The 14014-nt window shown below is 32.6% G+C and overlaps 1 protein-coding gene across 1 annotated transcript in view; it reads right to left on the reverse strand.

Moving 5' to 3' along the window:
* Positions 1–642: 642 nt before the first annotated feature.
* Positions 643–14014, reverse strand: part of LOC108731407 (phospholipase B1, membrane-associated) — a 31806-nt gene continuing 18434 nt past the window's right edge. Inside the window, exons 6-8 of the mRNA XM_018461735.1 lie at positions 13075–13234; positions 12677–12828; positions 643–892 (exon numbers count right to left, since the gene is read on the reverse strand). Of these exons, the coding sequence (XP_018317237.1) occupies positions 705–892; positions 12677–12828; positions 13075–13234 (500 nt within the window). The 3' untranslated portion in view covers positions 643–704. The remainder of the gene's footprint in view (positions 893–12676; positions 12829–13074; positions 13235–14014) is intronic.

Consider the following 14014-nt stretch of genomic DNA (forward strand, 5'->3'; position numbering starts at 1 on the left):
TAAGTGAACGATCATGAAGGAATGCGATTCCTTCCATGCAGAAGTTTGCAACAATGCTACTTCTTGTAATATTGTAGGAATGTTCTATGCTATATGGATTCGAAAAAAAAATATCAAATAAATTTTGCATCATTTTTTATCTCATGTATTTATGAAAATCTTTCTTAATGCGTTTAAAACGCCACGTATACAATGTAAACAAAATATATACATATATAACATGTTTTATAGATTTGTCCGGAAAAATTAATGTATTCTTTATCGAAATCTTTCTCAATTTTAACTTTATCTTAGATACTTGATTAGTTAATAATTTTTTGTACATCATATTATATTTGCTTATAAATATTTCTCAAAATGCATATGTCGTTAGATCCAGCAATTGCATTCTTTTGAAAAATACGCGAAGAAAATGAGAAGTACATTTAAAATTATCTATAATACGCAATCAAACGCAATCAAACATAAATTAATTGAACATCAATTATGCTAATATGTATGAATAGAAATTCTTAATTTACATTTATAACTATATTGTTATTATATTTATGTTATTTATATTATTTTTATCTAAAAGTTTTTTTGTGCAAATAATCAATAACAAATATATGATCTTCTTAATATTTTCATTGCGTTTGCCGTAATTAAGTTTTTTCGCAATTATTTACCTTGTAAATAACAGATGTGACAAGTCACATCGATCACTATTGAGCCTTGTTAGAGATAATTCCATCTTGCCTTCCAGTCATTCGAAAAAGCCGCGAATTGATGTTCGTAAAGATATAGGGTGCGTTTTCCGTAGGGCAGAGTATTTTCTTTAGTATCTCAGGCAATCCTTTTTCTGTTTTATTTCCGACCGGCTCCAGCATGTTATTCCACAAGAGATTAGCGCCTGAAAATAAAATGCAAGCGAGTTTATCTCGCAAAAAAACGAGAATACTTTGCGCGTCATTCATTCCGTTATTTTTGCGCAAAATAACAATATCAACGATGGCTGGTATGACGTTCTTTTTCACCATGACTCTTGTTGACACCGTCTAAGAGGCATTTAATGATATCTCTCACCACACCCACTAATGAACACGCGTTCGTGTTTACAATATATGTTATCTGCACGGGATTAATGATTATTTTATTGCGGCGTTGTTTAAATGAGTTATTTATATTTAACTATTTAAATCTCAATGAATAAAGATTATTAACATTATTAACGAATTAATCTTTGTACATAAATATATATATATATATATATATCTCATTACAAACAGATGTATAAAAGACGTCGTATGTACTGTTAAATTTATTTGGTAAATTTATTTATTTGCGTTGGTAAGATTAGCTGCCTCTTCGAGAGTTCGGACAGTGATGTGGTCACAGGTTATGGTCGGTAATAATCGGCTCAACTGGGATACGAATAGAAGTCTTTATGTGGAGCGTGTCAACACTAAGCGTTATACCTTCATTGATACCTTCCAGCCTGAAATTTACAATTTGGTACAGCAACTGAACGGACAAAAGCCGGCGGAGAAGGTCGCATATCTCTCGCGAGCGTTACCTGCTCGACCTCACATTCAAAAAAAAACTATATGTTTTCGGCCGTTCAAGGTTTCGAAATCTAGATTTGAAATATATGGTATGTAATCCTTCGCCTTAGTTTTCTACGAAAGATGCAGCGGTTGCATTTCATTTTTCTAACAGATTACAACATGTGCAATATTACCAGGTATGTAGATATGAAACCGGAATGTTTTAATAGAAAATACACGTTTATTACATGAAAATGATAAAAAATATTTTATTCGAAGTATTGCCCATCGCTAGCTATACATTTTTCCCACCTGTCTGACAATTTGTGAATGCCGCGCCAAAAAAATTGTTGCTCTTTTGAGCCAAACCAGTCATCTAGCCATTTTCGTACATCTTCGTAAGAAGTGAAGCGCTGCTAAGCAAGTACGTGTCCCATCGATGCAAATAAGTAATAATTGGACGGAGCCAAGTCTGGTAAGTAAGCCGCATGCGAAAATATTTCCCAACCAAACGCCTCAATCGTTTCCTTGACCAGTTTTGCTGTGTGTGATGGTGCATTATCATGAAGCAAAATCATTTTGTGTTGCCTTTTTTGATATTCCGGTCGTTTATCACGCAAAGCTTGAGTGTCATCCTCATCCAACAATGCTTGCAATTCGCTGTCTTCAAACTTTTTCGGTGGTTTTCCACGTTCTTCGTTTCTCACGTCAAAATCGTCACTTTTGAATTTTTTAAACTACTCAAAGCACTGTGATTTACCAAGAGCATGCTCACCGTAAGCTTTGACAAGCATTCGATGCGATTCTGCAGCAGTTTTCTTCAAATGGTAACAAAAAATCAATGCTGTCCATTGATTTCCAAATTGTAGTTTCCAGGCACAAAATTCGACATGTTCAACGCTATTATAAACTATACTGTTGTATGAAACTTGTATTGTTGTGAGTTGAAAATCTTTGTCAGATGTCAGAACAAGGAAATGGCGTCAATGACGCGGTCTGACGGCAACTACATTGACAGCTATGGCTATTTATTGGTAAATTCCGGTTTCATATTTACATACCTGGTACACTTGACTGCAAGTCGGATTATTTGATACATATTCTAATAAATGCAATTTAAACTTGTCGCTAATTATTATCCGTTTTCGTTGCCGCTGTTCATCGATTTAATCGTCTCGTGTCTGTCTCTGTGTTGTCCTTTTTTCTAACTCGAACAGCTGAGCATCCTATATTCGCGTATATTCTCTCGCGATTCCGAGAATACGATATTCTCCACACACACACAGACGAAAATTATATCTTTTCAAAAATGAATTTTCAGCTGGGATAATGGCAATATAACCGCCACAGTGTCAAATTTAGTCTAATTTGAGTCGCCTCATTATTCCTACCGAAAATTGTTATTTTATACTAAACAATGGAATTAAATAGTTTAAATTGGATTAAATTTAATATTATAAAGTGTCAAATTTAACACAATTTAAACTGTTTAATTTATTTGTTTTAATATGAAATAACGATATAATGAGTAGGAGCAGTGGCAGTTTAGTTTGGTCAAATTTGATATTATAGATTTAACAATGTGTATCTTGAACAAACATTGTTTAGAACAGAATTGTTACGTGACGGTTAATACGTGGCGAGTAATTATTAATACTCAATATTATCTCCGTTGTGGTATATTGTAATATTCAAATGCATTTATGCGAATATACATGAATTTGCATTTATGATGTCTACAAATGATTTTACATATGATCTCGCGTAATGATTTTACATATTGATCTCGCGTAAAGGAACCACAGTAGTATCGTTGCGCTTAGCTTAGCGCCGAGACACTATCGTGTCTCTTGATTCCTCGAGAATATAATTAATGTAATTACTTAAGAATGAAAGCAGATTTAACTTATTTTTTATGTGAATAAAGTTTACACATTTGTTTAGAAGCTTTATAAATAATATATGAAGAAATTGTAATTAAACATATAATGCAATAACATTATCAATACCAATCTAAATAATTTTATTTGTTAAATGGAAAAATTCTAACAACATGAATAGATTTGCACTGATAAATTCATAATTTTAAATTGTATTCAATTTGAGTTAATTTTAATCGTTTTTATAAATTCTCTTAATCCTACTCAATATGTCGTTAATATAATAATAGAGTTAAGCAATTTAACGTATGAAAATGCATTTTTGGCTTTGTTTCTTTATTAAATATAAATATAATATTAATATAGATATAGTTTACACTGAAACTGACTACAAATATGATTTATATCGAATTACATTTATTATTACCAGATCATATAATAATTATAACAAATCAGTTAATTATAACACATCATAAAAAATTTTTGACACTCAACTATATTTATTATCGTTAAATTTATTATTGATTATCCTGTTTGGCCAAATCATTTATTCGACAAAACTTTTATATATAACTGATTTTCATTATTTTAATATTAGACCTTTGCGACTCTTAATTATGCATAGACGTATGTATGTCCTTAAGAGAGTCGCATAATTTATTTATTTACTTATTTCCACGATTTAGCAAATTTAAAGTCATGATCTGGAACAACGCAAGTACCAAGGAAACATAACAGTCAACATAGGTATACTTATGGTCAGTATGATTGACCGTACTAGTTCTATCTTACAAAAAGTTTCCTCTTCTTGATTATAAATAAAACGATAGAAAAATAAACTAAGTACAATGTTGTAACATATAAATACAGAGTTGTAATAAAAATGAATTGAAATTAATGATATAGCGGAAATTAATAACTTTTAATAGTTATAGAAAGATAATTACACATCTATGAAATATTATATTTCGCGACATTTTGTTTTACTAAAATAATAAAATGAATAAATTGAACAATAAATTGATGCAATCGAGTTATCCTGCGCGACTTACTAGTGCTATTTATTGAAATTAACCATGTAATTCCATAAATAGTGTGTAGGGTAAATTAAACCATGTAAGGTCCAGTTATCTTACAATTAGATTAAGCGTCTTTATACATATAATTACTTTGACGATCCAAACAAATTATTTTCAGATAATCTAACTAAATTTTTAGATATTTCATGAAAACCGCTTTTTTCTTCGTGTACATTTGTTCCCAAAAATTTTGCACTTAATACAAAATAAATATATTTTTAAAAGAAGAAAAAATATACAAGTGCATGAAAAAGGTATCAAATATTACATTTCTCTTAATAAAAAATGAATACGAAATAAATCCAATTAATCAAGTATCATTACACAAGACACACAAGATTGCTTATACCATTAATTTCAGTTCATTTTTATTACAACTCTGTATTCATTCTTTACAATTGCAGTTTATCTTTCCGTCATGTTATTTATAATTAGAAAGGGGAAATTCTTTATAAAATAGAATCAATATAGCCAATCTAGGCATACTTGTGAGTATACATACATCGACTGTTATGTTTCTCTGGTACTTACGTTATTCCGGACCATGACTTCTAATTCAAATCTGTTAAACATCGTGGAAATAATTAAATAAATAGCTAATCTCAATTATTTTTGAAAAATAGTTCTTTAGTGTATATATATATATATTCTTACAAGTCAATATGTTAATAAATTTATAATCTTATAAAGATAATATTCAATCACTTTATTTTCCATTTTAATAACATTTCTGGCAAAAAAAAAAAGGAAATATGTATGTAGGTTATATTGATCCAATATGATATTTAATACTACTTTTTCTTAGAATAAAGTATTAATAATACGTACTGGTAATAAAGTTCTAATAATAAATTGTGTAAATTACAATCATAATAATAAACAATATACAGCTGAAGTACCGTATTATTAAAATTAATAGTGGTATTGAGTGTATAAAAGTTTCTAATTTTATACATTATTTAAAATTTAAAATTTGTTTAAACGATAATAAAAGTCAACATAAGAAGGTCGTGTGTAGATACATTGATTGTAATGTTTTCCTGATACTGAAAGTAGCTAAAATGGTCAACTGGATTATAGTGAAGAAAAAACTTGACGAAAGAAAAACTATTTAATTTAGAAAAATATAATATTTTCGATATCCTTTTTATGCACTTGGCGTATATTTTTTCTTTTTTAAAAAAAGGTTCTTTTTTTTAGGTATTTCACTGCTTTTTGTAAATTTTTGAAACTGTAAGAATATAAATTTTAAAAATCTTTTACAAATAAAGAGATATTAATAATAATAATAACAATAATAATTTGTATTTATTGAATATTCGGTTAATAATACATATATAAAAATAAAAATTATTTGCCTCCCCCTCCCTTCCATCCTTCTTCTTTCTCTTTTCCTCTCTTGTCTCCACTTTCTTGTGCCTTTACTCGTTTTCTACTTGCACTCACAGGCCAGCAGAGGCTTAAGTTTAAATGGCTGTTGAATGCCTGCGTACGCTTCATATTTAATCTGTGTAAGGATGATCGTGTCTCACCCTTCTGTCGCACTCTCGAGTGGCTCACCGCTGATAACAAAAGGGCTTTTCTCATGTGTTGCTTCTCCTACTCTGTCATCCATTCTGGCATTCCATCATACATCGCTTCCTATCTTCACCCTTATGTCAAGCCTCGCAATCCCGGACATATCCCTCCGATCTAGGACTACCATCTGTCCAATTTTCTCGGATTTGAAAGTGTCGGGAAGCGTCCGAGCGGATTTTTCGAAGCTGTTCGGATTTTATATAGGTTTTCATTGTACTCGTATTACTATTATCAAATAACGCACACTTGGCGCCTTTTTTTACCTTGTTTTAAAAAGGTAAATTTGTTATGATTAATAAATATAACTATTTGAACACTTTCGTTTTATTAGTGAAAATACTTTTAGGTATAAAAATATTAAATATTATATTAAATAATAAAAATGTACGATGAAAAAATTAATATTAACATAAAAAAATGTCCGGGTTTTAGCTGTAAAATCCGGGGATTTGGAGCTCCTAGATTAGTGATTTTACAGAAGGCAGCCCTACTCCGATCTAGTAATCCCTTTATGTGATTGTTGTGAATTTCTATCTCTCTTATTTAACACTCTTTTCACTACGCCAGAACTTTCACATGAAATTCAATCCTCACTGATATTAGAGTGTATCTGAAACCTTGAGCAGTTTTAGAAATTAACTCTTCTGTCATCTACGGCTGCAAGAGACGCGACAGCTGGAAATGAATTAGTTTTCACATCTCGATATATCCTCTTTCGATATTTTTCTTTTTTCATCATCATTCTCTCTCATTTTCTTGCTGTCACCTCTCACTTTATCTTCGCTCTTTCTCTTTTTTCTAACTCACTGCTTTTGTTTTGCTCTCTTTCTTTTCGTTTCTTTTACACGATTTAAGCGTGATTTACAAGTTTCTTAATTCGTCAGCGAATTCGCTGATGAAAGCTTCTTCTATACGCTTGTTTTTTATTTGCTAGAATCTAAAATATTGAAGTCGCAGCGTCGAGTGGTTTCACGACTTAAAAATTCGCTTGCTTCAAGCGAATAAAGTCGCCCCGTGTAAATCACACTTGTATTACTCGTAAAGTTTTTATAGTTGCGCGCATCTTTTCTTTTCTTTTTCTTTTTTTTATTATATTACAGCGACTAATTAACCCTCAACTAGAGCACTATATTTGATTCGAGATTTTGGAGCATATGGGTGTGTGTTATCCCGATGTTTTCAATCGCGTCATGTAATGCACAGAATTTGAACAAATTTTTTTCAATCGGTACACCAAAGGATCACAAAGAAGAATGAATAGGTGTGAAAATTGAGAAACTGAAAATATTCGAAATATTTAGGAAAAAAGGAAAGAAAATGTTTTAATTGATGAAAAACAAGATTTTATTAAATTCGTAGTTTCGAGGGGAAAACTGATAGGGAGATTTTTCTAACTGGATTTCAAACGTAATCGAAGATATTTAAAAAAAAAACTATTATATATATTTCAATTATTTTCAAAAAACATATTTTAGCGTCTGAGATACGAATCGGATTAAATGTGGTCGAATTAAAGTATCTCATTGATAGAATAACTTAGTCTTTATTAGAATACAATCGATTATACGCTATGCGTTCGCACGTGTCGAGAGACAGTAATGATCTGTCTCCTCGTTGTCTCGCAAGCAATTTCACGACCCGTCTTCGAAGAATCAGAGACTTATTTCTCGATTGTTCGAAACGGTTTCGTTTGCCTGCCTTTGAAATCGACGCGATTTTCCTTTTCTTTTATTCTCCTATACCATGTATAACATTCGCGTAAAAAAAAAAACGAATAATTATAACGTGGTTTGGCCTCCAGCTGTATCGAGGATTCGACTAAGTCAGAAAATGTTGCGATGCACCCTGGTTACTAAATTTATAATTATACGTTATTTAATTTCGGTAAACGTTCGCTGGCTGACTCGCGTGTTTATCTTTTTTTCCCGGCCTCGAAGCTCAGCGGCTGTCGGACAAAACGTGATACATTTCTAGCGTATTTCGAATGCAATATTTCTCCGAATTATAATTATCGTGCTTTTATAGTATAGCAACTGAGGCAGTGGCAATGTATTCGCCACAATATTTTCATTATATAGAATTCAACAATCTAATAAATAAAAAACAACCGTGGGAAATTCCCATTTGATCCTCGGAACCAAATGGGGGAGAATTGAGTATATGAAAGTTTTGCTACCCTCCACTCTAATTCATTCCACCCTTACGGCTTGTAAATGCTTCGTGTTGTTATATACAGCTCGGGAGTATGTAACCCAATGCTCCAGCTGAGGGTTGGTTATTCCAACCCTTTCAAGCGTCTGATCTCAACTCAATTTATTCGGCGCATGTCGAATATTCTTGTTTGTATCGTCTCAATTTCATTTTCCTTTAGTTACATTGTTTAAACTATGAATATTTTGTACACCTTTGCGCTTCTTCTTCTCGTACTATTTTTCATTCTTTTTTACTGCGTTTCACTTTGTTCTTAGAGGGCTTGCCTTAAAGCAGTAATAAACGCTTTTATTTATCTGCTTATCTATCTATTTCTTTATATCATCGTCGTTGCCATTCTGTCGTCCGAGTTCACACGAGCGCGTAGCTCGTGGACATCGGCCTAACACTAAGACATGGACTTCTCAGGTGGAAAAATACCTGGGTATCAATCATGAAATTTTATATCTAGGATAGAAAGTAAAAAGTGAAAATTTTTACCATTGAAGTTAATGGAAAAATTTTTCACTTTTCACTTTTCATCCTAGGGAAAAAGATTTATACCCTGATCATGATTTATACCTGGACATCCACTTCTTCAGAGGAATTGGCGAATTATTCGCAACTTAATCTAAGAGTGACATTTTCCTCGTTGATCTGTATTCTCGCTTCCTCGGAGGAAAACACTTGGATGCTTGATTCCTCGATGACAAACACTTTAGACACTCGGTTCTCTGACGGCGAATACATAGATACCGATTTTCTCGACGGAACACTTTTGGATGTCGGTCGACGTTATTTAACGTCGTCCAGCGTCGTTCGTAATTGTTCGATATTGATCAGCGTGTTTTCCTATCCGCGTCATTCTCTCTCTCTCTCTCTCTCTCTCACACACACACACACACACACACACTCTATCTCTGTTTGTCGGTCTCCTGTACATCGATAATTATTATACATGTATTATACGTTAATGTTCACTTATATTGCTAATTTTAATATAATGTCATTTGAATGAAGACATTGTGAAAGTAGCTTGATAGACAAAATATATGTATGTGTTTATATGCATGACTGAATAAAATCTGAAAATCTGAAATGATCCCTTTTCGAGACTCGATCTCCAGATCTCGGTACCGATTGCACTAATTTTTTTCGGACTGATCGCAATCGAAAGATTGCGCTGGCATTATATGATAAAAGCGTTGTTAGATTTTTTATTGCAGTTTTAATTTCTGAATAATCTTAATCGAAAGTTTGTCGATGTCAAAACTCCGGGAAAAGCTATAGTGGTAAGTATCGTCGCGAATTTGCCAGCAGCACGAACATATATACGTAATGACATTTACGCATCAAGCAGTTAAGTGGCTTATTTCATGTTTTTATGAATCTGGCGTCGTGATGCCACCGCGTCGTTTGAAAAAAAATTCGAATTTTAACTGTTGCCAAGTCCTTTTAATGCGTAAATTATTAAATGCGGGCGTTTACAGTGTATGCATGTAGCATAATCTGTTCAGCGTTATAAAATCGATATCGTGCGCACGGGAGGTAGGAGGTAGAAGCGGATATCCACCGCCCTTCGTCATTGCCTAGGTAACCATTCGTAACGCCTCCGCCGAGAGCCGGACACACATATGCATACACGCACGCACTTACACGAAAAAATAGTTACATTCGAAAACAAAATTTAATAAATTGGATATAAAAAATTTTAATAATAAAGGATTAATATTTGAAAAAAAATTAAAAAAGATTAATATTTAAATGACGTTCAAGCATCAAAACAGTCAAGTCGCCCGTTTCATAGTTTTGTGCGCTTGACCCTACTGCGTCGCTTGATATTCAGATGTTAAAAAGAGTAAAAACAAAAGGTTTGTTCGCGTCGCATGCTCCAACACGTTCCAATACGCTTCTACCATAGCTCTTACTCACTCTAACGCGCTTGACAGACTGATGGAGCTATGATAGGAGCATGTTGGAGCATGTTGGATCTTGCGACGCGAACAAACCTAAAGAGTGTAGATAAGGCTAAACAATTTAATGCTTCGAAATGTACGTGGTAGTTATTATCGCGAAATAGTCAAATTCGAAATTACAATCATATTAATCATATTAAATCGTTAATGACGTCGGTTTCATTTCTAAATCTGCCTTAATGGCAATTGAACAATAATATTAATGGAACCTGTCAATACTGTCTTATCTTATTATTCCACTATTTACTGCTACCGCAATAATTGTCATATTGTTTAGCCAATTATACAATTGTTGCATCACTGCGTTGCATCAGACAACAGATTATGTAATTAAGATTGCACTTAATATTTGAGTGGTTATTGTAATAATAACATCAACTAATTATGCAACAACAACTGATTTCATGATTTGTTTTACGCTTCGTTAACCGCTTCGGGAGGTGTACATATATTAAACATTGATGCGATATTAGGTGTGCTTTATCGCGATAATTTCTATGGAATTAAAAATAATTAAAAATATATTACGTAAATTATTAAGAGAGGGTTGCTTTCGCCTACAAATCGATTGCCTACAGTACCGTTTGCCTACATCCCATTTGCCTACATGTTCTATTGCCTACAGATCGATTGCCTACATGTATTATTGCCTACATGCATTATTGCCTACATGTATTATTGCCTACAAGTATTATTGCTTACAGTTCGATTGCCTACAGCTCGATTGCCTACAGCTCGATTGCCTACAAGCACTTTTGCGCACAAATAAAAATTTACATATACAGTATACGAATTGTGATGTCAGAAATGAGAAATCACATTTTTTCTAGGAAAATGCGTCGAACTGAAACTTTTTTTCGTAATTTTTTATTTATCAACAGAGATGATAACTACAGAAAAAAATTGTAATTTTTCTGCAATAGGATATTATAACTGTACAAATATGCAAATTTATTTATGGGACATTTATGTAATAAAAAATCATTAATTAAATAATGTATGAGCCAAGTATTTATGTTAATAACAGCAAATTTATATTAATTGTCGATAATGTCAGCGTTCTTCAATTACCTCCGGGCCCTTTTTATACCGCCGAAAACTTGCCCAGGGTTGACGGTCTTTAATAGAATGGTCTTTAATAGTATCTCGTCGGTGCCCAAACTCAGCATATACTACAGAAAAATACATGGGTGTTGGACCTATCTTATATATCTTATATGAGTTACCCCGGATCTACGATAGGATTTGAAGCCTTAAGGCTCGGTTGCACCAACGTTACTTTAATTTTAAGCGAGACTTAAAACTTTCTTTGTTCTTGTCTCTTTTCAACTTTGAAACGAGACAGAGAGAGTTTTAAGTCTCGCTTAAAATTAAAGTAACGTTGATGCAACCGGGCCTTAAGGCTTCAAATCCTATCGTAGATCCGGGGTAATTCATAGACATATAAGATAGGTCCAACCCATGTATTTTTCTGTAGTATATGCTGAGTTTGGGCACCGACGAGATACTATTAAAGACCGTCAACCCTGGGTAAGTTTTCGGCGGTATAAAAAGACTATAATATCCTATATATTGCAGAAAAATTACAATTTTTTTCTGCAGTTATCATCTCTGTTGATAAATAAAAAATTACGAAAAAAAGTTTCAGTTCGACGCATTTTCCTAGAAAAAATGTGATTTCTCATTTCTGACATCACAATTCGTATACTGTATATGTAAATTTTTATTTGTGCGCAAAAGTGCTTGTAGGCAATCGAGCTGTAGGCAATCGAACTGTAGGCAATAATACTTGTAGGCAATAATACATGTAGGCAATAATGCATGTAGGCAATAATACATGTAAGTAATCGATCTGTAGGCAATAGAACATGTAGGCAATCGATTTGTAGGCAAATGGGATGTAGGCAAACGATACTGTAGGCAATCGATTTGTAGGCAAACGGGATCCCCCCAATTATTAAGACAAGTTACACACACACAAGCACACATACACAAACACACACACACACACACACGCGCGCGCGCGCGCGCACGCACGCACGCACGCACGCATGCACGTACGCTGAAATTCTCTCATTTGGTAGGGTGCAACCGCTTTCATTACGACTACGTTCTTTCCGATTCAATAAGCGCACTTCAATCGATAAATGCCGTAGCAAATATACGCCTGTCATATTGGAAAGAATATCGTGATGTTATAGCGGTTGCACTCTGTCAGGTGAAAGAATTTGTGCATGCGTACATATGTGTGTGTGTGTGTGTGTGTGTGTGTATTATCCATGCGTTAATGTGTTTTTTAATGTTATGCATTATCTGCTACCGTATTTATTGAAAATATGATAAATAGCAGATAATGCTATTATATTTAACACACATTATGCATTTTAATTTGGTATTTCGATGAAATAACAATATGCATTTAAACAAGAATATTAATCGTGTCTTACCGAGTGCGTGTCCTTTCTGGCTAAAGTGAAAACAATCATACGTAATCAAACTGGAGTCGATCGGTGAAGCACGATTAGGATCTGCATTAGGTGCATTAAATAATTTAATGAATGGCTGCAACACCACCGTGAAATCCGGAGAGTTATCGTATCTGTAAAACGAAATAACAGTATCTTTAAATTAAATCTTTAAATTAAAATTTTTTAGCTACATATTTTATAAACATAAATAGAGATACAAATATAACGTATCGTAATTTAAAAAACTGATATCGGACATACTAAAAAAACTACTCACGGATATGATAAATTCTGATAAAAAGTACGAAACTAATCTTATTGATTAAACAAGACGCATTTAATTGTATATTAACGTTGTATATAAACGTCGATTTTACCTTCCTGAGTATACTAAAGCTTCAGCTGCCTGTTGATAAAGCCGTGACATTTTCGATGCTTCGATTTCCGGTCGACTACCCTGATGCATGCAGGCACAATAAAGAGGATGCAATATATTACACATGGTACTTTTCGTTACTCTAACTGAGACTGTGACATCTGTCGAAAAATAATAATACGATTAGATGAAAATTTAATATGTAATGAATATATTATATATAATATGTTATCATTATTCTTATATATATATATACATATGATGAATATATTATTATATTATTAATTAAAGAAGCTACACAGTGTGTATACGTATTTTGTAGATTGTCTCCGTGTCTGTGGCATTTACCGATCAGGACACAGAGATAATCTGCAAATGTGACGTAGCTTTTTTAGAGAAAATACCCATGGAAGAGACAAAAATATTACACTCATAAACAAAATTATCACATCAATTTATATCAAAATTTCATAAATTCAATAAGCGTAACTCCGCGAATAATGATCGCATTTAAAAGTGTTATTATTTCATTTTCATGGGTAAAGTCTTTATTTTACGAAGCTTTCAATGGATTTTGAATCTATTCTTGCCTTTACCTGGCATCTTAAAATTAAGGACGTATTTTTTTTTAAGAAATTTGCATACAATGAAAAAAATGCATGTAATTTTACATAGAAATTACATGTCTGTGACCGGAAAATTACCTAAATATGATTGGAAATTTATAATTTCCAGTAAATTTTCAATCATATTTATGTAATTTAAATAATTTTCCAGTCCTAAACATGTAATTTCCATGTACACTGTTAAATCTATAGTGTCAAATTTAACTTAACGTGAGTCGCCACTGCTCCTACTCCATCATATCGTTATTTTATACTAAAACAATGGTTATATTTGATATTATACAGTGTCAAATGGACACGATATAGTGTCAAATT

The sequence above is a fragment of the Mycetomoellerius zeteki genome, unplaced genomic scaffold (genome assembly GCF_001594055.1).
Source record: "Mycetomoellerius zeteki isolate Tzet28-1 unplaced genomic scaffold, Tzet1.0 scaffold126, whole genome shotgun sequence".
Classification (NCBI taxonomy): Eukaryota; Metazoa; Arthropoda; class Insecta; order Hymenoptera; family Formicidae; genus Mycetomoellerius; species Mycetomoellerius zeteki.